This window comes from Thamnophis elegans, chromosome 6 (genome assembly GCF_009769535.1).
Source record: "Thamnophis elegans isolate rThaEle1 chromosome 6, rThaEle1.pri, whole genome shotgun sequence".
In the NCBI taxonomy this organism is placed as follows: domain Eukaryota; kingdom Metazoa; phylum Chordata; class Lepidosauria; order Squamata; family Colubridae; genus Thamnophis; species Thamnophis elegans.
In genome coordinates this window covers 21,633,871-21,660,485 of record NC_045546.1, presented here as the reverse complement: position 1 = coordinate 21,660,485, position 26,615 = coordinate 21,633,871, and the positions used below count along the sequence as shown (strand labels likewise).

Below are 26,615 nucleotides of genomic sequence, written 5' to 3'. Positions count from 1 at the left end.
TACTTCCTTCAAACAATTTTATTATTTGAGAACAAAAAGTTGCACACACAGACAACAGCACTGTTAAAAAATAGCTTCACAAATTATATACAGTAAAGAACTCAGTGGTTTAACATTGTAAATGTGTAAAAAGCCATAACATACATATATCAGGTCTACTAACTTTAACTGAAACGCAACACAATACAAATTTAAAATAAAATTCATTTAACCCTCCTTAATTCAACAAAAATTAAAAACCTCCTCCTTCCACAATGAAAAAAGAAAATAAAAACCTTAAAACTTTGGTGCTATTCATAACCAATATAAAAAGCCTTGTGCTAAATAGGCTCTGAATCTATCGCATTCAAAACTCACATTTGCCAGACAACTCGCTCTTGTATGACATAAAACATTCGGAACTTACAAAAATAGTACTGAACTGAAAGCAGCCAACTTCATAACCAGGATATATACATACACCTGTTTGTTTTTGAAAGGTGCCTCAGTCAAATTGCGAACATTTATTTCAGTTATATACAAAATATTCTCTGTGTAAAAAGGTTAGACTTCACCAAAATTCTGTACACACGTGCTGTAGAGATTTACAATCTGACCCTTAAAAAAAATGGCCCTAGCCTAGCACAAACCCTGTGGAACTAAATGGGGTCAGCGCTAGCAACACAGTTCAAAGACTGGGGTTCTAACCCATCATTTAAGGCAATAAATATTCCTGCTGCTTCTCTTTAAACATTCACATAGTTGGGAATACAGCTCAACATGCAACAATACTACAAACTGAACTTCAGAGTAAGAATTGTTCTGCTGAAATTGTCTGAAAACAAATTATTGATTAGGAAACATCTTTCATCCTATGATTTGCAAGCTAAAGAAACCTGCTATCTACTTAAGATAGGCAAGCATCAACTCCATATTAGAGATTTTATGCGTCTGTTTGGAATGGTGCGATTAAGGTCAGTTGGACTTCCTCATGATGGCAAAAAAATCCCTCAGCATAAATTGAGTAAATCTGGTTTACAAAGGCCATAGCCTAGGCAATTTCTACTCAGATGAATTGTATAAGATGAGAAAACAAAGTCCATGGGAAATGCTGCAGCAAATTAGATTTGCATGGAATTTATGCAGCTTTACTCTCCTGATAAATTGTCACAGTCATGTACAACAATTCTCTGTCCATGTTAAACTGTGGGCACCCACCAATCACTCACATGAACTTTTTATCCAAACTGAGGCCATTCTAAAATTCTCAAAAAGCCTTTCTCTCTAAAGATAGATCACGATAGTTCAGAAACAAATCTATATAGAATGCTTATAGTGAACACCAAATTCAGTTAATGCTTTGAATTGAAGAAAATATGAAATGAAAAGAGAACCCAAACAGACCACAATATCTTACATGCAGTAGATATCACAACTGCTCTTGCATATGCTAACAGTATTTAAGGACATGATAGAATACCCCAAACTCGTACTTAGAAATAGCCCACATAGTTTGAAATGCATTATATATAATTCATATACGTGAGTATTCATTTATACTGTATATATTTACATACATATACACAAAACCACCCTGATGTTTTTAAAAGGCCATATCACAAAACAGAAGATATGGATTTAAGATTCTGAATATTAGAATATACATTCACTTTAAAAAGAAACCAAATATGCATACCTACGTATGATGTAAATCATATTGACAAAATAGTTTGTTACTAACATTACATTAAATAGATGGTTTTATAAGTTTCCTTAATAATTACATATATAGAAGACAAAGAAGCTTTGAGTCACAAAAAATAGATAGCATTTGTAACAATTACAGTTTTTTAGCCCAGAATGGGAAGAAGTAGCAAAATGTTATAAATCTCCAAGGACACAGAGCACCTACTATATCAGTTTAAAAAAATATATATTTTCAGGATGAACTAAATGAAAGCATTGTTCTTTTTTTTCACCTTACCCTATCCCACCCATCCTTTTTTCATATTTATCTTTTCCCCCTTTTGTTTCCAGCTGGGGGTTTCTTCAGCTGGAGAAGTTGTCCTCCTGTGCCAAAGCTTGCAGAGGCTGGATTGGACACCCCAAATGTCAGGCCAGCAGATGCTGTGATGCCAGGATTGCTGAAGTTAAACCCAGATGTGGTCGAATTGCCAAAGCCTTGTAAAGGAGGGGAAAACATTTCAAAATGAACAGATGTGATCACATAAAGGACAAAGGATTTTGAGTTCTTTAAGCGTGAAGTGCAATTTGAAAAATGCTGGGAATCTCTTGCTGCCTGATAAGTTACATAGCATGGGAAGCTCAACTACTAAAAAGAATGCTAATCTATATAATATGGACAATATTATTAGGAGGCTGAAAGAAGCTAGTGTTATGTGTACTCAATTTTACCATGAGCGGAACATAGGTTTATAGGATTTGAATTTTTAATTTAGAGACGTTAAAACTTTTCAAATTAACTTTAACCTTTAGTTGAAAAGCAATGTAACTCTCAGAAACTTATAACCTTATCACAAGGCAAGATAACACAGTCAATCTTTTCTACCTGAAAGCCTCTATATAGGCTGGAATCACAAATCCCATAATTCCCAGTGAGCCTGACTAATCCAAATTTTTGGGAATTGCAATCCTAACGCACCCAAAATGTTCTAGGAAAGTTATTAAGTTTATGTGGGCGGGATGTCTGGACAGTGATTTGGAAAAAATGCTTCAAACACTGAGCAAGCAGAGCACCTCTCTTCCAATCAATAAAACTGCCCAAATATTTTTCAACCTTTTGTGCAAATCTGGAAAAGGTGCTATTATTTTAACAGTCACATTAACATTAAAGCCAGAAATGAAACCCAGTATTTTGAGAACATTCATTACAAGTGGCCCACGTGGAAACCTGAAAAAAACCAGACTGTTATTGAAAAGGAAAATCAAATGTACAAGATCCAGAGCACTTCTTTTGAATCATTTTCAAAGTGTGCACGGAATAAGTATCAGGATAGACATCTTAAATATATTTAAAGGCCTTTTTTTATTCATGGGGAAATTGGTCAAACACAAAGAGGCAGTGCCATTTAGATGTATAGCGGGAAAGCCCAATAAAATTATTTTTTTCCTTAAAGCAGAAAAGTACAAGGATGAATATTCTAACACCAAAACATCCCCTCTTCCATTTTGAGTTTGGAACATCGGGATGAGCAGCTGAATGTTTCTGATATATTTTAGGGTCAACATTCTTCATAGGACCCTATTTGTAAAAGTGATTGTAAATTCCTACATAGAAAATATCAGTAACTGAAAATATTGTGTGACCAAAATACTTTGTACAGAAAACTTAACTGCCCCATAAAACATTCAGAACAGAACAAACCTGCACTAAGGCTTCCTGATGGCTTATTTGCTGCTCCAAATCCAAACGATGGCGCACCCGGAGCACTGCTTCCAAAACCAGCGCTACCTGCAAATCCTAGAAGAAACAATAGCAAAGAAAGGAAACACAAGTTGAAGTGCACAGGTTGAATTGCTTTTAACCACAATGTGTTGAGTGAAGTTTATCACACAATATTTTATCAGTGAGGCTCTAAAGCCTAGCTAAAAGGAAATCAACATCCCTTTGGTACTCTGCGCATATCTGTATTAAGAACCCACTGATTCATTGCATACTTTGCAAATCTGACAGTGGTCGACCATCTTAGTTTGTATTACTTACTTATATTGTGATTTTAATTCTAGACTTCACACCTTTTCATTCTTTTTATGAATAAGGAAATACCTTAAATCTTTCCACGAGACATCCACTGGCAGCCATCGGTTTGCAATTTTTTAAAAAATGACATGAACCTATAGATACTTTTGTTGTAGGTAACCTGTTTTATTTATTCTGCTTTTGCTCAACCACTGTTTGCAAAAACCAATAGATAAAATTGAATTTCCCATGACTAATGACCCCAAAAGCTATAAAACATATTACAGCAATTAATTTTCACTAGATGCAATATCTTTGGTAGGTATGTATAATGTTTATAATAAAAGTTGCATGTTGGAAATAATACCTTTACACAGAAAATCTTCTTTAATAGTGAATGTGGCAGAGGCAGAAATCCCCTCATAATCATTTATAATCTCAGAAACTTTGCAGTGGATCCAGATTTAGTCCTACTTGCTAATCCCTTTGTACTTTTTATGTGCAACCAAGGAAGAATCTGTTTGCACAAGTCAAGTTGCTACACATGCTTCAGAGAACATTTTGAAGGCACATGGAAGAAAGGAAGTATTTTTCTGACTTCACGCAAGGCAGAACCTACGGTGGAATTTCTGCTAAAACTGCTCAAACTTTAAGCATTATAGGTTTTTAAAAGTGTTTCGTAAGCCTACTATGCTTTATTATTGTTAATTTTTTTCTCATAAATTTCAGGTTAAACATAGATACTACAGACAAATTGTATTTCCTAATTAAATCCCAATATGTAATATTATGTAATATTATTATTCACATAATAATTGAAAACTGTAAGAACCAGATTTCTTCCATGTTATAAATGTGAAGACAATTGAGAGCTGATTAAATACGGGTGGTTGCATGACTATCTTAAATAAATAAAATTAGGAAGCAAAATTTTACTTCAGATATAGCAAAAACTTTCTTTTAAAAATCCTGTCATTTCAGCAGTCATACACTTAAGTACATTGCATCATTATCCCACTTATGGCCCCTTGAAAATAAATATATAGACTTGTCTTTTCCGCTAGCAGCATTGGAAGATTTGTGATAATAAATGGAGCGAGCCTTCTGCTATTCACTGCCATTGCGTTTAATGTTAAATACTGAATCTGAAAAAAGGCTTTAGGTAGTTTTTGTAATGCATTACATCCCTCTACATCAGGTCTCTACTCTATTCCCAGCCCACGGGCTGGATTCACCACGCACTGGCCACACCCATGCCTGGTTTAGCGAAGGGGGGGGGAGTCCCAATATGTCACGTGATGACGATGCAAGTTTGACACCCCTGCTCTATATTGATGTGATAGCTTGCAGAACAATTGAAAAACTAAGCAAAGTTTGTTTTACTACTTAATTTCTTGTAACTAAATAGGAAAGTGAACGAGAGTTTTAAGCCATTTGCTTTTTGATTTAAGAAACTAGTCCTCTGAAAGGGAAAATATGACTGCAACATGATACAAATAACAAGATAATTATTTGCAAAGTCTGAATGGAGTTAATCTTTTAACATTTCTTTGATGTCCATATTTGCAAGTTAACTCCTATACTTCTATTTATTCTTGATTGCATAATAATGTAATTACAGCACTGCTGAGGCTACGTTTTGCATCATTTTTAATTTATTTGGGTTTGCGAAAAGAAAAAAGATCTCCAGGCTTGTCCACAATCTTAGGAAAATTAATTCCTCTCTTGAAGTGGGATAATTAGAATTTCTGGATCTGTGTATTAACAATGGACTAATGGTTACCTTTTCCACTGAAATATCACCAGAGAAAGAGAACTGGTACATTAATATATTAACATATTTTGGGATTTTTTTAAAATCAAAAATTAAAATGCAGTTTATATGCATCTTATTCCATAAAAGTAAGGTACATAACAAACTAAATGTATTTAATATGATTTATGCAAACATGCAATTCAATAACACTTTAGGAAATAATCTTTGCCTCCCCAAATGGACATTTACTTAAATGTCCATTTAAATGTAAAAAAAAAAAAAAGTTTTAAAACCTAAATAAATTCCAGGAAAAAAAAGATGATTCCTTATTACCAAAACCTTTTTCCCAACAGAGATCTTAATGAAATAAATCAGGAATAATAATTAACAAAAAAATAACAATGCAAATAAAGCATCATATTTGTGAACTATAAAAAGCCCAAGGGGCATTTTCCCAATCTCTCAAGAAACGCTTTCAGTTGCAATGGGGCTTTTTGATGTGAGCTGCGCACTGAGATTAATCAGAGGCTTGTGGATATTTCATATCCATTAATAAGAAGTCCAGCCAGGCGGACCTATATATGTAAATATTACTAACACGAGTGAAGTGTGCTACTAATTCAATTCAGGAAGTGCTGTAGAGTAATTCAGTGAAACATTAGGAAAAAAAATTAAAGAAGGGTACCTCCAAGGCCTGAAGAGCCTAAGCCACTTGACTGCAAGCCAGTGCCAATACCTGAACCGAATGGCGTTCCAAAACTAATTCCCAGAGTCGGCTGTGGCCCTGGTATGAAAAAAATGAAAAGAAAGCTTGCCTTACTGTTTCACAACAGAGACCCACGATGCAAACCCTTCATTAAAACTAAATCATAGCTTAACAAATGCTTTTTAGAGCACCCAAGCTTTTAGTGTCTTCAATGGCTAAATTTTAGATTTGGAATGCAATACAAAATGAAGCTACTGGTAAAACGTTTATGTTATGTCAAAGCAATGGACCATGTTTTTTATGGACAACTCAGCATGTCATTTTAAAATTAAACTGTCAGCTCCTTGATGGGAGTATATGTGAGCAGCACTTCTTTAAAAATCAAGGTTTATATTAACACAAATAAAATCATCATGTTACCAATGTCTGGTATTAAAATACTCAGCTGAGTATTTTATCCAGGTTTTTTTTAAAAAACAAACGAAACAAATGGATAAAACACAACACAATAATTTTATTTTATTGAATTTATTTTTCATTTTTGAGCAAGTCAATTACACAGTAACATGACAATTCAAGCTGGTTCACACAAAAAATGATAGTTACTGAGTTGTTAGAACTTTGCTACATTTACAACAATTTTTGTCTGCTTATTTAAACATTTACAGAAAAGGCACAATTGTGTACCTTGCCCAATACATTCAAAAAAATTTCAGATTCAGAAGCTTGTAGACAGTGGTTTCCCTACATAAGCAAACTGTCAAAATAGGCTTTATATCATTGTTAAAATGTCTAGCATCAGTCCAGGGTAGGAGTGATAAATCTCCTTAGTAGCCCCAGGTATAAATAATGTGAAACAAAAGTTCTAGTTTTTTTCCTACTAATTTATACAAACTACTTGACAGTATTCACAGTAAACTGTTTAAATTCAGCAATTAGTGCATTAATTAAACTTGATGAGTTTGTCAAGTTCAAATACTGTGCCTGCCTTTTTATTATATCATGCTGAAGGCCAACAGTAAAATCTAGAAAATACTGTTCTAAGACAATTCAGAACAGCACTTACTGGATTCCCTTCTAATAATGAATGTCCTATTGTACTTATAAATCCAATGGTGCAATCATCAAAGTGGAAGGTTTAATCAATATGATAGTGTTTGCCAGCAAGTGTTTTATTTAAAACACTCCAAGATTTTTTACATTTCATTTTTCCTGAATATTTATATTTTCTATTTAAAATACAACCCCACCCCCCAAATTCTACCTCATTATTGCATTATAATACATTCATCTACCATGATTTCAATTTAAAATAACATTAATACTGATGACAATTGCAGACTTTGATGTACAGTAGACAGTATGCATGGTCCCTTTCTGGTTTTGCAAAGTTATAAATACTTGAACTTCAAGTTCTCACAACCATTACTTAAAGCAAATATTAAGCAAAAGGCACTTTTTAAAAATCTTTTGCCAAGGAACGCCTCATTCTAGATGACCCAATGCAAAAAAGAGGTTGTAATATTCATGGTAGCATAAGTTAAAGGGCAAGTGGTGTTGTGAACTTGCAATTAAATACTTATTTTGGCAAGCTGAGGTTTCATTCATATTTTAAACATATATTATACATCTTAATTGAAGACTTTGGGTCAGTTGAACTTGGTTTTTATTTTAAATAAGAATGAGAAAAAAACATTGATTTCAAGGAATTAGTTAATTCTGAATCGAATATGTTAAAAGACGTTTTGCATTTAGAAATGAAACTAGATATAAACAAATTAATATATATTAGTAACCAGAAGCTCTTTAAAGAGTTCTCAATCTGAAGTTAGTTAGGTTCTAAAAACAAAAAGCATCCAGTGTTCCACTTTTAAGGAAGTGTATCAGTTTTCCATCTCAGGAGGAGGCACCATTGAAGGAAGACCTTGAAAAATAGTTAATACCACAGTCCTCCAAACCATTTTTTTCCAGGTTTTTAAAGTAGTTCAAGGCAGACTTTATATTTAAACTTTATAAGTATAAGATCTCATAATTCAAGCTGACAAAACCTTTCAACTAAATAGCAATTTCGAATTGGCACAATTCTGTATCAGAAAATCAAATAACCTCATTCAAGTTAGTTATCCACACATAATTTAAATAATACTACAGATTATCCATGCCAAAATAAACTTTGTCACCTTTGGATGACATGTTATGAATCATTTAAAATATAAGTTATTTGCTGCAAGCTATTTAAAATTTATTACCCTAAAGAGCAATTTAAGTTTAATAAATAAAGCTCACTACTACTACAGCAATTTATTTGTGCTTTTCAGTAGTAAGTATCACTATTTTCAATGGGACTTCCCTTAATAATTTTTGTTTGGGATCACAGCCTAAGACCCTGACAGAATAAATATTATGTACTAAGTTTGCCAAATGTCACTGTCCAAACTGTTTGATATCAAAAAACTAAGGTGTAAAGTATAAATTCTACATATCCAGCCAAGAATCTGATTAATACATTTCTTGTTAAAGTCAAAGTATTTTCATTTAATCTCAATACTGTAGTAAAACCTTCAATTTTATCCAACATTTGTTGAAACAGAAGGTCCAATGTAGTATTCATGCTGAATAGGTATTCATTCCAAGAAGTGTTTTAAACTGTACTCTCAGCAAGATCGAATTACAAAGTAAAGCTTTCAATGCTGAAAGGTGTTAAGACTACACAACCAGAGGGAAGCAACCTTGAGACTTGCTGAACTACAACTTCAAAGATTCCAAGTCCTTTGGCTAAGACTGCCAGAAGTTGCAATTCAGTAACATTTGCAGATAACAGTTTTTCCAACCCTGAGGTAAAATAGCCAATTCTTTAATTGCCAAAATGGAGAAACTTGATTATGCCTAACTATCTATACTAAAGCATCTTTGCCTGAATGGTTAGGGTTAGGGGTAAGATTTTAAAAAGGAATCAATAAATTATTAATTTAATTTCTAAATAGCCAAAGCTGGAGCTGGTACAGAGTTTAATTGCAAATAATGCTTTAAAATAGAGCAAACACAATTTCCTACAAATACGTAACCATTCCCTATGCATTGGCTTGTAAGTACAAAAATGCTATAGGACTTTAGAAATGCAAGCTCTTTCAATATTTCAAATGTGATTAATCAATGATTTTTCAATGGCCTTTCAAAGAAACTTATTTATCTATTATAGGAAGTCTCTTCAACACCATAAACACAAACATTTTCACATACATCTAATCTTACTAATACCAACCTACCATATATTATTTAAACACAAAATGAAAGCCTACTAAATATTATAATTTGTTTGCTGTTCTTTGATGAGGATAACAGTTTAAATATGGACTGAAGGTCACAGCATAACAGTGCAAAACAATCACTGTTCCATCAGTGACTGAGTGGCTTGCTTAGTTCACTTCAAATGTCACCCTTCCAAATGTTGCCACATTTATTCACAGTTATTCACAACTAAACATTATTGTACTGCAAGCCAAAAATCTGCAATTTCTTATTTTCATAGTCTAATAAATTTGGAACTGAAACATAAACATTAATTTCCTTCAGCACTCAGTTAAATATGAAGTATTTGATGAAAATTAAGTGCCTTTTGCCATGCACAAGCATCTACGCATAGAACTGTTCTATATTCTGAACCAAAGTGTGTGAGAAAAAATTAAACCCAATGTCATTTATATTGCACAACCACAGCTAAAGTATTACATTCCCCCCCCCCCCCATAGCAGAAAAACCTAGTGATGATGCTTACTTCACTCATGAGATGCACTCAATGAATCTTTCTTTCTAATAGAATTCTTTCAGTCAGCCACCTGGGTTCGCATAAATTACTTCTCATACCTAGAACCCCTCTGAATCTTCTCCAGAAGGTTGGAGAATACACTGGAGTAAATTTTGGGAGCAAAGTATGTGGGACTATGAAATCAATGGATTATTTTTTTTCCCCAGGTAAAGGTATTTAGGATGGTAACAGCAGTTTCTGCAGCATTACTAGTAACTTAAGGGGGAAAATCTTAATATTACAATTTTGGTACTTAAGAATCTAAGTATTTCCCCCCTCTGCATAAAACTGTAAAAGTGCTGTAACATTATCGCATATATGAATACACTTAGAACAGAAGGTTTAAATTATAACAGATTAAATACGTCGATACAGTAAAAATAAAAGGATGTATAAACCATGTCACTCTCACTAAGCTTCATTTGATTCCTCCAGCTGTCAACACCTATTATGTCAATGCTGGAAATACCCTGTAGATCCCATTATTTAACAGCTGTACCTCAGTTAAAGGCTGTCTACATAGTAAAGTATGCATACATATACTACACTACTGTTTGTCAAGTACAGAAGAAAAACCTAAGCATGTTCTTAGGTATGTCTGGAAGAGATTACTCCAGTATAAACTAGGTCCTAAACTAGTTTGAGTTGTAACTTGTAAATCCAGAACTCTTAAGCAGTCATCCACTATTTTTCAAACACATACTACATTGGAAGGCCAATAGAGTATATTTTAAAGAGAAAATCAACACCTCTCCTTAATTTCTATCCATGCTTATTTCCCAGTGGTTGTAATTTTAAAAATATTTTTTTCTATACAGAATTTCAAAACTTAGCATCTTCCTGCTGGATCTATAAAAATGGCCTTTATGTTCTTCTGTGAGGCTTATTCCAACAACAAAGTGCTATGTAAAAACAAATAATAGAAAAGCCCTGTAATCTTCCATGAGAAAAACCATTCTAAATCAGACTTCAAAACAAATTATCAGTAAAGTAGAATAATCAACATAAATTATAAAAGTTCATACAATGCCTCCTAATTTTTGAAGGGTGTTATCCTATGCATATTCTTCAGAGGTGACAGACTCACATTTGAAAGGGCTGAGTAATACAGTAAATAAAACTGTTACAAAAAAATTGCAAGATTAAATACTGGATGTGTAATTATTGCTAAGTCTAGCCTGCATTTTCTATTATCAATATTTTGATGTACTGCTATTCACAATTTTTAGATTTCGAAAACAAAAGGAAGACCTTATATAAAACATCACACCAGCTTATTATTGTTGTAACACTAAAAGCTATAACTTGAATGCACTCAGACCTGTAGCAGGCTGTTGCTGCTGTGTAAGTGTTGCAGCCATGGCAATGGCCGCTGCATTTGGTATGGTGCTGAAAGGAGTAGGTCCAGTTGTAACACGTGGGGCAGTCTGCCATTTCTTTGCTTCTACTCGCCTTGCTTCAAACACATCCACAGCATCTCCTAAAAAGATTTTTCTGTACCCAAGATACTGGTCTTTGAGCATCTGAACAGAGACAAAGAAAACTATTTTACACCGCATCCACCTTATAATTTTCCTATTCTGGAAAAAAAACCTATTATGTGTGATATTTTATTAAAATTATATGTTACCATAATACAATATTCATGTTACTAATAATTTTGAATTACATTTTTTTTACAGGCAGGAACTATAACTATGTAATCATTTTGGACATTCGAAACACAACAAATGCTATGAAGATGTCCTCGGGGTAGAATTTTCAGATTCTTTTCCACTGGTTTTTCCTTTGTGTATATTTTCAATAAAATTGTGCTAAGGATATCCGAAGTTTAATACATATATTGCATTGGTTATTTTACTTCCAAATTGCAGAAAATCTTACTCCTTTTACTCAAGACTTGTTGCCAAAGTTTGCAGTCTGTTATGGGGGCTATTACTGCTAATGCAACCCCTAAGTTTGATACTTTCACTTAAAACAATGTTATTCATAACCTTTCTTTTGTTCAATGTTCAGGTTCTTTAAAAAAAACCTCAGATTTTCTTTTCTCATGTTATATGTATAGCAACTCCAATATTATTTATTTATTATCATAATGAGGACTAATAGTACATATTTGCTGTGCTTCGAGGATGACTTTGCTCAAATTTTCATAATAAATAACCAGATTGATTTTAAGAACTTGTTATATATTAGCAGGCACGCAGAGAACATCTGACCACTATTCTCTATGGAAGCTTTATTAATCTGTCTTTTCCTAACCCTTACCACATACACACATATAGAGAACCATGAAAGTTACTACATTTCATATATTCTTCATTTAAAAGCATCTCAAGAAATTTATCCGTTCCCTATTCCTTGTTTTTTAAAAAAGGTTTATGTATTATTATAGGATCAGTTAGCACCCAAGATGATACTATAATTTTTTTCTTCCAAAGACATCAAAAACACAAGTCAAAAAGCTAAAATAGCAGCTATTAAAGAATACAAGGTATTCATTAGCTGTACATGTTATACAATATATGAATGCAACTGGAAATATATTTTACCTTGACATTTTCATGTATTGATTGAAGCTGTGCAGCTAGAGCTACAAACGTTTGATAAATTTTCTGCATAGCCATGGATAAATCTGTGAGATATGAAAAATTGAAAAAAAGCCTTGTTGCAGAATAAAATCATAATTCTTATTGCTGTCAACAGAACTAACATACTTTTCATTAATCGCAGCCCAAGGATTGGGGAACCCTGTTGTAGACCAATATCTGTTTCTATTGGTAAATGAAACCATAAAAATGGTTCATGACTATCTTCCCTTGTATCTCTGGATGTACCTGAAAATGGGTATTAACCTTCTTCAGACTTAACTTCCCACCTCCTTTTGTTTTTTTGTCCACAAATCCCTGTCTCATAAAGGTCCTGCATAATTAATTGAGATATTAAAATGTGTATTTTTACCTTGCGGAGTTATGTGTGAATTGTTTGCTTGGGTAGCAAGATGATTTTCCAGTTCTTCAATCTGCTGTCTGTACTGCTGCAGTTGTACTTCAAATTGTTCAATCAAGATCCTGAAGTAGCTAGATTAAGTATATTTCAAGTGGAATTAAGTATCACTCTAAAGAAAACCAAGACCAAGACTAGAATAATTACATTTGCTGTTTTTCTTCTCATATTTTTATTTGTAACGTACCAAATAAAATAACACATCCAACAAATAACTGGTTTGTGATTTATACAAGTGCCCTTAGAGAAAAATACAATGAAAACATTTTTTTAAAAGAAATTGTAATCACTTCCAAGCACCAGATTTGATTATTCCTAATGCATACAATCTTGCTAAGAATCCAAGGAAACACTCAAACTAAAGGAAGTGCATTTCTTGCATAATAAACTATTACGGAAATTGGCCCTCTGATGCAAAAAGAGCGTTTTTGGCACATCTCTATTAAGAACAGACCTTTCAATTTTCTACTTACTCAGCTGGTGCGGTATTTTCATGCTGAAGACCAGGAGGAGTTTTCTGTGTCCTTAGTGCTATCTCAGCATTTTTAAGTTCCTGCAGAAGGAGGAAAGGGAAAATCAGAAGTTGAAAGTCCAAATAATAAAATCTGTATATAAATGTTTTAGTCAACTATCTTTCCTGATTTAATCAATAGTCTCAACAGTAAATTTTTGCACTATTGAAATCACTGAGGCCAATGGAAAGAAAGCCAGGTAAAACCAGATTATTATTTGCACAATTACTAAATAGAACTCCAAATACCAACTATATTGCATCATCTGCCAAAAATGAGCTTAACAAAAACATTATATCCATTATAACAACCTTAAACTATAAATCTAGAATGGAATCACTAGAAGAGTGATTCACAGGCATTGCTTTTCCATCCCCAAATTTGTTGTAGCATTATTTATTTTGCCGTTTCCATTTCACTCACCTGTACCGTGTTCCCCAGAAAATAAGACAGGATCTTATTTTCTTTTGCCCCACGAATTATGGCCTTGGGCTTATTATAGAGGAGGGCTTATTATTTTCTGGGGCAGGTGAGAAGCCAGGGCGTCTTTTACCTTTCCAGCTTTGTTGCGTTCCTCGCCATTGTGTCCAGGGAAGCCGCTGGTTAAAAAAAAAACCCTTCTTGCAAGTTCAATCAAACTTCTTGAAGTCGCGAGAAGGGTTTTTTTTTTTTTTTACCAGGGGCTTCCCTGGACACAATGGCGAGGGATGTGATGGACCTGGAAAGGTAAGAGGCACGCCTCGCGGCCCAACACCGCCCACCTCGCTCCAATGGTAAAGGCAACCTGCCTGGTTCCCTTCCCCACCATCCCTTTAGTGAGGGGTGGCAGGTGGGGAGGGGAGAAGCAAGGCGCGCCTCTTACCTTTCCAGGTCCGTTGCGTTCCTCGCCCTTTCGTCCAGTGAATACCCTTGTAAAAAAAGCCTTATGAGTTCAACTCGCAAGGTTTTTTTTTACAAGAGACTTCAATGGGCAAAAGAGCGAGGAACGCAACGGACCTGGAAAGGTAAGAGGCGTGTCTCACTTCTCCCCCCACAACCTGCTACCCCTCGCTAAAGGGATGGCGGGGAAGGGAACCAGGCAGGCTGCCTTTACCATTGGGGTGAGGTGGGCGGTATTGGGCTGGGAGGTGCGCCTCTTACCTTTCCAGGTCCGTTGCGTTCCTTGCCCTTTCATCCAGTGAAGACCCTTGTAAAAACAAAACCTCACAAGTTGAACACACGAGGTTTTTTTTTTACAAGGGGATTCACTGGACAAAAGGGCGAGGAACGCAACGGACCTGGAAAGGTAAGAGGCGCACCTCACTTCTCCCCCCCACCTGCCACCCCTCGCTAAGGGGATGGCGGGGAAGGGAACCAGGCAGGCTGGCTTTACCATTGGGGTGGGCGGTATTTTTTTGCACGAGAAGGAACAGGCAGGGGGTGGAAGCACTTTGCTTCGTCTGCCACTGTTTTTGTGGCGAGCCCTCTTTTTGCCCTGCAAGCTGTACCGGTAGGTGGTATAGTGGTAATGGCGGGGACTGGTTGTACATGCGCTTAATTAGTTGGGGGCGGGCTTATTTTCAGGGGAGGGCTTATTATGGCACATGCCCTGAAAAGCCTGATTGTGCTTATTAGCAGGGCATGTCTTATTTTCGGGGAAACACGGTATCTATTTACCCCAATCACTACGAAGTCCTGAATGATGATTTATTATTATATATCAAATTGCTGACTTTTCCACAATGACCACTCCCTAACCACAATGATCACTCTCCAACCTCATCCCAATAGTTCAAACATTGCTGCTATAATCAATTCCATCCATTTCGCTACTTGTTATCATCTTACATTTCCCTCCACCTTTCCTACATTCATGGACTTTTCAAGGGAGGCTGCTCTTTGCATAATATTTTCAACATGTGATCATCTGACCTTGGTCATTTGTTTCTCAAGTGAGAATTAATACCGTGTTTCCCTGAAAATAATTTTTTTTGACCCCTCCCCCCGAAGTAAGCACTTGGCCTTATTTTTGAGGTGCAGGAGGCGGCAAGCATGGTCACCTCAGGGCTGCTGCTGTGCTGCAATATTTTTTTGGGGGGGGGCTTATGTTTGGGGGAGGGCTTATTTTAGCACTTGCTCTCAAAAGCCCGATTGGGCTTGTTATCCAGGGAGGTTTTATTTTCAGGGAAACAGAGTAACTGATAGTGGAAACAGCCTTAAAACTGACTGCAAATATGAAGATAAAAGAAAAGGACAAATAAATATACAAATATCTTGAACATACCCATCTTGCTAAATTCCATATATCAACATAAGTACACTTACATACTGCATGAGAATACTAGCACCTGGGAGGAAGGTTAGAAATACAGAAGTTTACAGAAGTTGAGTAAAAAGATTAAAACTGCCAGCTATCAAATGATCAGGAATGTCATTTCACAGGAATGACATACTAAAAATTAGAACATACACAGTAGTGCCATAACAAATGTTTCAACAGAATAAACACAAAGCAGAACTATTATACAAGCAAACCCACATTCCACTCCCACCCCCCAAATAAGCATAGTTAATGTTATTACATTAAAATTAGAATACATTAGCTCCTTTGGAACTATACCTGAGCTGTCTCCAGTTTTAGTTTATCAATATTAAGAGTGTTTCTCTGTAATCCACTTGCAGCCACTGATAATAATTGCTTCAAAGCTTTTATGTCCTCTTGCACTTTAAGCATCGCTTTGGAAGACATTCGGCTGATTTCTTCCTGAACCTGTTTTTGTTCTTTCACAAACTTCCTAAGTAAGAAAGGAGGGAGGAAATCAGAAAAAAGAAATCCCCTGCCAAAATAACCACCCAAAAGTGATTAAGTGAGTGATTAAGACCAGAAATAGCAATGACAGCAGTAGCTCAATGGCATATGAGAAAATGTATACAGATTTTTTAGTTATTCAATGTTTTGAAAATGTAAACATAATTAGATATCAAAATGAATTTTAAAGGAATTCAGAAGTTTAAAAACATATACAGGTACGAAGAATTGTAAGTATCAAGAAATTGCTTACTGGAGATTTTCTACATCTTGGCAGATTACGGGAGGTAAATTTTCATCTTTTAGTGCTTTGCTATCCCTGTTAACAGATTTGTTCCATTATCAGCAAATTAGTGCCACACAAGGATTTTTTTATATCACATTGAAGAAATAAATAAAAAATTCATCTGAGGTTGTTTTTTTCTTTTTACAGTTTCTTTAAGTTTCAGGATTATTTCATTCAATTTTTATTGACTCTTGGCATTTATTTATATTTTGTATATTTCTTAAAGCTTTAAAAAAGTAAAACAATTTAGACATGAAGAACTTTATTTCACATAAGTCAGAGTCATTGAATATCATAATCTTAAATAGGACAGTCATGTATATGTTACTTCACTTTTTCCCCAGCTCAGACAAGCAGATAATTCAGTTAAGAAATGTAAAAATTAACAAAGCATTCCCAGCTGTATCATCCTGCTTGAAATAGCATCAAACATTTTATCACCAACTTCATTATTTTAGTCTTTCCATTTAAATTTAAGTAACTTAGACAATTAGTTATTATGCTTTATAGACATGAAAGTAATTATAATATTTCATTTACTTACTCTGCTCTTGTTCCTGTTTTGTCACCTAGAAATAAACATTATAAGTTAGAAGGCCCTTCTTAGCTTTATTAACATTATCAAATAGACTTTTATCAACATTATCTTCTTTATTTCTTTAAAAAGGGCAAGAGCAGACATTCTGGGAAGAAATGGTGAACTGAAGACAGCTCCGCTAAAAGCAGATCTGTTGACTGTAGCAGAATGAAGAACTCGTTGGACAAGGAGATGATCTGAGATTGTTCACAAGTGTTCTGTACAGTTGCTCCTTGCGGGAAATCAGCAAAACAGCAGTCTCCAGAAGGGTTTTCTATTTTTTTTCTTTTCTCCCCTTTCTATTTATTTAGTTTATATTATTTTTTAATTGTGATTTTTAAATAAAATCACTATAAAAAGTAAAAAAGTTACCAACAAAATCATTAGATTAATGAGACATTCAAATAATTATCAGGTCACTTTCTATTAAACTTCTTAGAACAGAACAGAACAGAACAGAATAGAACAGGAGGAGAAATGTTATATTAGAACCAAAACCACTTATTCGGGGAATATACATTCCAGAATAGTTTAATACTTTAAAATATGTTTGAAATATATGTGGCAATATTTTATGCTACACAGCCCAAAACACATCAATAGCAAAAATACCAGTCCTATCCTGGGTGCCTCAGAAAAAATGCAGTCTTCATAATTTTGATTGAATCCCTGTAAATGTATCTGAAAATTAGTTCCTGATAGCTGTGTAGGTGATAACATTACATTGAAAAATGTTGAGGCACATTTTCTAGTTTGATTTAAGCCACTCTTAGTCTAATACTTGCCCATCTACACTACAGGAATTATGCTAACTTATGTCATATAGTTGTTTAATCTTCCTAAAGTAATGAAATAAAACCATTCCATGGCTTCTAAGTTTGAAATCTTTGTAAAACTCTAACTTGGAGAATAAATTAGCAGAAAAATGCTTCCATTAATATTTTCTAAACTGATAATTATGAATACAATTTATGAGATGCATCTCTCAATTCAGCAAGAGAGAGATTAATTTAAAATAAAGTACTTAAGTTGAGCATAGAAAATAAAGCTGGATAAATATTTGCTTTTTGTCATAAAAGCTATGGTTTATATGTCAATAAAACTATTGTTATTTAATTTCAAATGATCCAAATAAATTTATCTCTATTAATTATTAATTAGTTAATTTTCTTTGTGTTGTTCTCTTTATTAATGTATATAAGATGCAGACTTCATTTTCAATTACTTTGAAATACCTCCTTCACCTGAAAAACTAACAACCATTGGATATCATCTATAAATTATAGGGAATTCTTGGATTTTGGCTCTGCAATTTGTTTCACTAATCCCAAAATATTCCTGATTTGGTATAATTATAAAATTGTACTTAAAAAAACATACTTTTTTTATCTGAAGAGCTACTGAAATCTATGCCACCGAGACCTTCATTAACTGTGGTGACAGGTGCTGCGGCTGTCCCAAGGGTCAAACCAAAAGCATTCTGTCCAAGACCTGAAAATAATGCAAACATTTTTGGGTAAGATTCAGGATTATGTCAGGTAAGATGCATTATCCATGAAGACTGAAAGAATTTTCTTCTAATGTTATCAGCAGAAATTCTTAAACTAAGCTAACAGAAACAGAAATCTGTAATTAAAATGTATCCTTATCACTAAGCCTGCTTTCCCACCATCAACACTAACACAAAGGTCTTCCGAAGACACAAACATTCAAAGATTGCAAATAGTGAGATATAGAAGAATGGTGTTGTGCTTAAACATTATTTCTAATTTCAAAAAGGAATACAATAAGCTGAAGCTGTAACTACAAATTCAAATATTGCTTTTAAATCAGATTAATTACTACTTGTTTGAGTTTAAAGTATTAGCAGGATTGATAATCCTTTAAATTATTACATTAAATCCATGCATAAGATCCACATTCTGAACATTTTAAATAATAAATATGAGCAACATCACCTGTTGTAGCTGTGCTTGCATTTGGGAAAAGTGTTCCTCCTAAACCAGTCAAAGCTCCCCCCAGAGAAAGTCCTGTAGATACAGTGGTGGTTGGAACAGTGGTGCCTCCCAAGTTTAATGTAAAACCAGAAGAGCCTGAATTTTAAGCAGAGTGCAATTCAGATCCTGAACTTTTAACAAAACGATACATCTTGATTTTTTCCCCCCAACAACCATTTGGTTGCACACTGATACTATTTTAATGTTGTTATTAATACTACAGGCATAACTTCCATTTTGGTGTTCATAGAACAGGAGCCTCCAACCTTGCTTTGCTGGCTGAAGAATTCTGGGGGTTGAAGTCCACAAGTCTTAAAGTTGCCAATATTGGAGACCCCTATTCTACAACCCTTCCATATAGATGAAGTCATCCAGTGGTAACCTCATATACTTAAATCTTTATCAATTCCTTCATGATGTTCTAAACTTCAAATGCAAGAATTCCAAAAAATCCACAAAAAATTTAGAAAGGCACTTGGCTATGAGCTACTGATTCACTATTGAATCCGAGTCACTACTGAAATCAAGTGCTTTTAAGTGAATCACTACTTAATCTTTTTAAGTATATACAAAGAACTTGAAGCCATCTTAGACAAATAGTGTGACCTTATTGAGCCCAATATTCTTTCAGCATCACAAGTGGATTCAAATCCTGTACCCTTGGTTTTTTATTAATTAAAAGTATCCAGTTGTGTGTACTGCCCAAAGTCATTTTTGGTGACATAGGTGGTTATACAAATTTAATTAGAAAGGCAGAGTTTTCTGTGACTGTCAGATAGTCATTTCTTTTAGCTTAGCTGCAGTTATTAATACTGTAAGTAGCCATTAGGAGTATTTAATCAGCCTCATGTGATGTTGAAAAGATAGCGTCAGACAAGATTAGTATTTGAATGGGTCTCAACCAAGAAATCTCAGGACTTTAGGCTAAACTGGACAGTTGAAAGTATCTCAGAAAGTGGCAATGGTAAAACATTTTTGCTCTGTTGCCAATGACATAGATGTATAATGGAGTCTTCAGGAGTTGAGCTCAACTCAAAGATAACTTTTTATATTCTTCAATTAAATGTTAATAAGTTTTAGAATTCCTATCATCGAATTGTGACAGAATTCTTTAATACTGTACCTAAAGTATAACTAGTTTTTGTAACAATTGTAACTAGAAAATTTAGGCAACAGGAAAATGAGAAGAAACTTGAAGACAGAACTATTGTAGGCTTACCTGCTGCTGGAGCAGAAGTAAGGGCAGAAGATAATGCAAGTCCAGAAGAAGTAGAAGTGATCGGTAAAGCAAAAGGTGTGGCTGATCCAGCAGGTTTACTGAAACCCAAACTAAGGCCCGTAGTAGAAGTAGTAGAAACAGGTGCGCCTATAAAATAATTGTTTATTTATACTATTTTATGTGGTTTCTATTCTTAGGAAGTATACCCCCAACACACATATTTTAATCTTCAAGGCACACTGTGATAAAGTCTTCCAGATTTCAGTTCAATACTGATTCCACCACTATGGCTCTCAGCATCTACTCATGTTCCATTATGAGGAAAAAATAAGTAAATACACACACACACACACCTATATAAACAATTTCCATTTAAGAATCCCAATTACTATCCATAAAGAGAAGCTAATCTGAAATTCAAATGGTTCAAAATATTCTTTGCCTCACATACAATAACCAGAACCCCAAATAAGGCCATCACAATTATAATTATACACAATAAAAAACATTATAAAGTTATCTTGATATGCAAGTATAGTTTTTCATCTAGCATTTGTCTACTTTGCCATGTTTACTAATACAAGAGGAAATACTGTATTTTTTGGAGTATAAGACGCACCTAGCTTTGGGGAGGAAAACAAAGGAAAACAAATCTGCCTCTGCCTCCCAGCAATTTGCCTCCTTGCGGCAAACAGTACAAACAATATACACTGTTTGTGATGTTACATTTCAGACTATACTTGTACAGATGCTGTTAAAATTGATGTGGCTTTCTGGAAGTATATGTTATTTCTGCCATTTAAAAGAAGATACAACAGCACTGGGCTTCTTCAGACCAAGCATTTATTTTAAAAAGCTTCTTCACTTTGTTACCTAGAACAATAATAAAGCAGTCTTTAAAAAAATGTCTAATAATTTGAACATTCTATAGGCATTTAGTTATTGACTTACCTCTTTGCAACAAACAGCAAACAGCCTGTTTCAATTTAACCTGATTAGAAGAAGAAAAAAAATCTAACCTATTGCTGCTTCCGCAAGCCCCTTTTTCCCGTTTGCTGCAAGAAGGTAAATTGTTGAGAAGCAGAGGCCAAAGGGTGGGGGCTGGTGGGTGTGCGGGGCTACATTTGGTATATAAATTTTCACCCCTTTTAGGGGGGAAAAGGTACGTCTTATACTCTGAAAAATATGGTAGCTGAATTATACTCATAATAAAAAGTTACCAATCATTCTTAAGCCTCACATAATTGAAGTCCAATGTTTTTCCTTTGGGCATTTCCAGCTATCACTTCTCAAGTAAGGAAAAGATAATGTTAATGATTATATAATACTTACCTAATGTTAATCCTGCAGCAATAGTTGTAGCTGTTCCTGTGTAGGAATACAAAAGAAACAAATTTATGCCATTATTGAAGAATATGGAAAGGTACAAAATTCTAAATCTTCAGTATAGAAGCAAGCAACTTCCTATATCCAGGAATTCTGGACAATTCCCATAACCTCTACCTATTGGCCATGCTGCCCAAAAATGATTGGAATTTGCCTCCAAAACAACCAGCAGCAGTAGCTGCTTTCTACCATCAGGGAGTTGGACTAGAAGACCTCCAAGGTCCCTTCCAACTCTGCTGTTGTATTGTATTATTGTATTGTGTCAGTCAAGAGGAGTGTTGATTTATCACCAGAATATCAAGTACTTAGAAGGCGACGGCTAGAGAGCACAAGCAAATGGCAGCCAAACTATTTAAAAGCCAACCACCAACACATCCCAATGAGCATCTAAAAAGCCACATACAACAGGCACCATATAAATTACCATACACAGAACAGCACACACTCTGTTAGACCAACCCAAATTAGATCCTGCTGCATTATCCTGGGAAACATATATTTGCCTTCATCTGGAGAAGTTACCATAACTGAATTCATGTCTTTATTTGCCTATTCTGCCATTGTCAGTTTGGTCTAATGGTCAAGATATCAGACTAGAAACCGAGATTATGAGTTCTATTCCTGCCTTTGTCATGAAAGCCAGCTGGTTGATCTTGGGTTATTACTCTCTCTCAGCCCAAAACGCTTCCCAAGGTGGTTGTTGTGGGGAAAATAAGAGGAAGGTAAGTTGGAAAGGTTCATTGCCTTTGTAAAAATAATAAAGATGGGATACAAATAAATAAATGAAATAAAGCCACTTTTCATTTTTATAAAATTTATATAGTCATCTGTATTATACTGAGGGTGGCTTTAATCAACAATTAAAATACCAGTAAAACAGCATAATGCATGTCTATTAAAACCATACATATTAAAAACCTAGCACCAATGTCAAACTTCAACATGCAGTCCCTTGTTAAATCCTCTCAGCCACCTCAACCTGCCCCAGGGCTTTGGGGGGGGGGGAGCTTTTTGAAAGGTTAAGAGGGTAGAGGTCTGCCAAATTTCAAGAGGAAGGGTGTAACTAATTCAATTCATTAACTAATTCAAGCTAATCAATGCACATTTTGATAGGAATAACTGAAATATGTTTTACCTGTATTAGTCCCTCCTAAGGTAAAACCTGTGGTAGGCTTTGAGCTAAAAAGTCCAGTGCCAAAACCTACAGAAGGAGTACTTGTAGCAGTAGCTGTTGAACCCAACGTCCCAAAGTTAAGGCCTCCAGTTGAGCTAAATTAAAAAAAATATTAAGAACATATTCATTGTTCATTTTATTTCTTCACTGCTAGTTTTACAAAATAGCATGCCTTAATTTAAATGCAATTAACTGACATTTCATCTTCAACCAAGTGAGTGTTTGTAACAGCTAAAATTGTTTAACTTATTTAACATTAACAATATTAATGCTGCTATATTTGTATAGCAATAGCAGTTAAGACTTATATACCACTTCATAGGGCTTTCAGCCCTCTCTAAGCGGTTTACAGAGTCAGCATATTGCCCCCAACAACAATCCGGCTCCTCATTTTACCCACCTCGGAAGGATGGAAGGCTGAGTCAACCCTGAGCTGGTGAGATCTGAACAGCCAAACTGCAGAACTGCAGTCAGCTGAAGTAGCCTGCAGTGCTGCATTTAACCACTGCGCCACCTCGGCTCTCTAAGTATGTTATACTATCAGTTGTTTAAACCATGATGTGCAGAACCCCAACTTTGTACAAGGGAAATTAATGATCTGTTTGGCTAATTTATTATGCTGGTATCCAGAAAAAGGGACAGAGCACATAACCAAATAAGATTTCTGTGCTCAGATATAAGCCAGAGTTGAAACAAACTACAGTCTCATACTGTCATACCAGCTGTCCAGGAATGGGCTCATGTATGATGCTGATCTGTAAATAAAACATGATTTGGCACTGTGTGTGAACCCTGCCTTAACAGAAGTTTTTATTAACTTGCTACTCCTAATGTGTTCAAAGAGTTATGGAAGACTGTTGTAAGTACATCCCCTATTTTGAGGAGGGGGGATTTCATACTACTTCTCAAAAAAAATCTTTAACTTGCAGAAAGTCCTAAGGAATCACATGTTTTTTTCTTCACTGCCTGTAAATCTTGATATTCCAGAGATCGGGTTAACTTTGTCTACAAGCTAACATTAATATTTACAGAATTAAAACTGAAGTTTCAACCTAAACTTCCAAAAAGAACTGTTATTAAAATAGCAAAAAGACTACTAGATATCAATAATTTTCTTACATATCTATTCCACAAAAATATGCCCGCACAAGTTCTTCTTAGATGTTGCTGCTTTATTATAGCACATCCTTGTAGTTACTGTCATTGTCCTGGTATATTGTTAATAAACACAAACACACCAAAGTACAATGGATTATCTCATGTATTTCAGCTGTAGAAAATGAAATTAAAGCTCACACTTTGATACATAATGATTACAAAGTCAAATTTTCATCAATTAATTAACTGATACACAGAAGAGGTAGGCTTCAGCAGATTTGATGAAAACAACTGCCACTATATAAAATTCTAAAGGGGCATAAAAACCAGTCAAAATGCTCCAAATATGACAGAAGCATACTCATCATAAAATGCTAACTGACTGTGTTAATGTTGTACTGAAAGCGGACATGGAAAGTGTGCAACCTTGCCTAATTATGATGCTTTCCAGAGATCTGAAACAACTCACATCACCTCCAATCATTGATAAATTTCAGGACGAGAAAATTAGGGAAGGTTGCAATCAAGTACTTAATGTTGTGAATGAAAATAAATTTTAAATGGATCATATCCCCCATAACTGTAAATGTGCGTCTAACATGTTATAAAACAGATGTTTTGCAGCTGCCCTATAATTTATGTTCAAGAAAGAGGGAGAAGGATGAGTTCAACCACCTGAACAGATTGTTAAAACTGTTGTAAAAATGTTTGACTTTTTAAAAAACAAACCTACGATGAGGAAAAAAATAACCTTGTGCGTATGTCCCCATAGAGACTCTGCAATGCTTGTTTTGTTTTTCTTAAAGGGACATGAAAGTCAAAATCAATTGCCTAAAATCTCCTGGAAAAGCCATACAATCAGGCCATACATGTACTTCATCTTAGGTTATTTAATTTTATGTTTTTAATGAGGGATGAGCTTCTGCTTTTTCATTGTAAACGTCTAGCTGTCTCTTAGTCACTTATATGAATTGGGAGTCATATAAATACTTATTTAAATAAAATTTTCCCTAAAACAAGTCTCACTAAAAAGTAACTTATGGTCAAGGACTCTCAGTACTTTGAAGTTATATGAAATATTTGGCCTTGTTTGACACTCTCTCCAGCTTGGAAAGGCTGCGATCCTGTTTCCAATTTCTAGTTAGGATTCTTATTTATTTTTTTAGAGAGAAGCCGGCAATTTACAGCAGCTTTCCCCATCTTTGTGGCGACCCGCACGGCCTTCATCCGTGGTAAAATAAGGAAAAACCAGCACACGTGAGGCGCCAGTTCCCTGCTGTTCGGGGGGGGGGGGGGGCGCTGAGGCTTCCTGTGACTCCTGTGAAAACCATCCGGAATGGTTCCCTCAACTCACCTCGGAGTGCCTCCGAAAGAGAAGCCCCCGCCGCCACCTCCCCCGCCGGTGCCCGCAGCAGCCGCGGTAGCGGAAGCCAAAGTCCCGGCTCCGAAGGAGAAGCCCGCCGACATAATGATGGCGGCAGCAGCGCCGGCGGAAAGACCTCAGCCGCAGGGTCTTGCGCTTCGCCCAAGGGAGAAGGCCCGAGGGGTTCTCCCCACAGCCAGGGCTTCCGCGCGCCCCCTCCCAGCGCGCGCGCGGGAGGGACGTCAACAATCCTGCTCGACCGCGCGGGAACTTCAAAGAGGGACGCTCGAGGCTGCGCAAGAAGCGCAGCAGTTAAAGGCGCGCGGATGAAACGACGTGCCAGAAAGCGCCACCGCGCCTGCGCAAGCGCTGAGACTGCTGGTCGCCAGGCCCCTCCCCTCCCGCCTGGGGGAATCCTAGTCAATCAGCGACGCCATCACATCGCGTCGCGTCGCATTGCATTGAATACAGGCAGTCTTCGACTTAACCGTTCATTTAGTGACCGCTCAAAGTTACCACAGCACTGAAAAAGAGTGGCTTGTGACTGGCAGTTAAGACCCTTCTCCCCTCCCCCGCATCCCCATGGTCACGTGATTTATAGTCACATGCTTGGCAACGGATTCACATTTATGACGGTTACAGTGTCCCGGGGGAATGTGATTCCCCTTTTGTGACCTTCTGACAAGCAAAGTCAATGGAGAAGCCAGATTCATTTAACATCCGTGTTACTAATATAACAACTGCAGTGATTTGCTTAACAAACGTGGCAAGAAAAGTCGTCAAATGGGGCAAAACTCACTCAACAAATTTCTCACTGAACAACATACATTTTGGACTCAGTTGGGGTCGTAAGTTGAGGACTACCTGTGCTTTACTTAGCCAAGTTGTGATTAGGCATACAAGGAGCTTACCTCCGGTACAGAAGCTCTCTGTGTACATGCAACACAACAGAATAATAGTAACAATATCAATAAAAGGGGAATAAAGAAAATATTAAGAAGGATAATAAGAATGAACAGATCAATTCCTACAGTACAGGTAGTCCGTGACTTACCACAGTTCATTTAGCGACCGTTACAATGGCACTGAAAAAGTGACATGACCATTTTTCACACTCATGATCTTTGTAGACTCCCCATGGTTATGTGATCAAAATCCAGATACTTGGCAATTAGTTCATACTGATGATCATTGGCATTGCAACCTTTTAGCAAGCAAATCCAATGGGGAAAAGCTTCCCCTAATAGCAAATGTGCAATGCAT

At 35.7% G+C, this 26,615-nt stretch overlaps 1 protein-coding gene across 2 annotated transcripts; it reads right to left on the bottom strand.

Annotated features, from left to right (window-relative positions):
- NUP58 (nucleoporin 58) lies at window positions 1–25,720 on the bottom strand. Of its 2 annotated transcripts, XM_032219399.1 has the most exons (16): window positions 25,344–25,719; window positions 22,853–22,986; window positions 21,664–21,699; window positions 20,332–20,478; window positions 19,074–19,208; window positions 18,496–18,606; window positions 17,083–17,107; window positions 16,506–16,571; window positions 16,064–16,238; window positions 13,426–13,505; window positions 12,908–13,026; window positions 12,499–12,581; window positions 11,268–11,469; window positions 6,121–6,219; window positions 3,365–3,460; window positions 1–2,160 (listed from the first exon to the last, which is right to left on the bottom strand). In XM_032219399.1, exons 1-16 carry the CDS (start codon window positions 25,454–25,456, stop codon window positions 1,991–1,993), a joined length of 1,791 nt encoding a protein of 596 aa, XP_032075290.1. In that variant the 5' UTR covers window positions 25,457–25,719; the 3' UTR covers window positions 1–1,990. The 2 variants fall into 2 exon arrangements, with proteins under 2 accessions (XP_032075290.1, XP_032075291.1); XM_032219400.1 differs by lacking the exon at window positions 16,506–16,571 and having other exon boundaries at window positions 25,344–25,720.
- Between the last annotated feature and the right edge of the window lie 895 nt (window positions 25,721–26,615).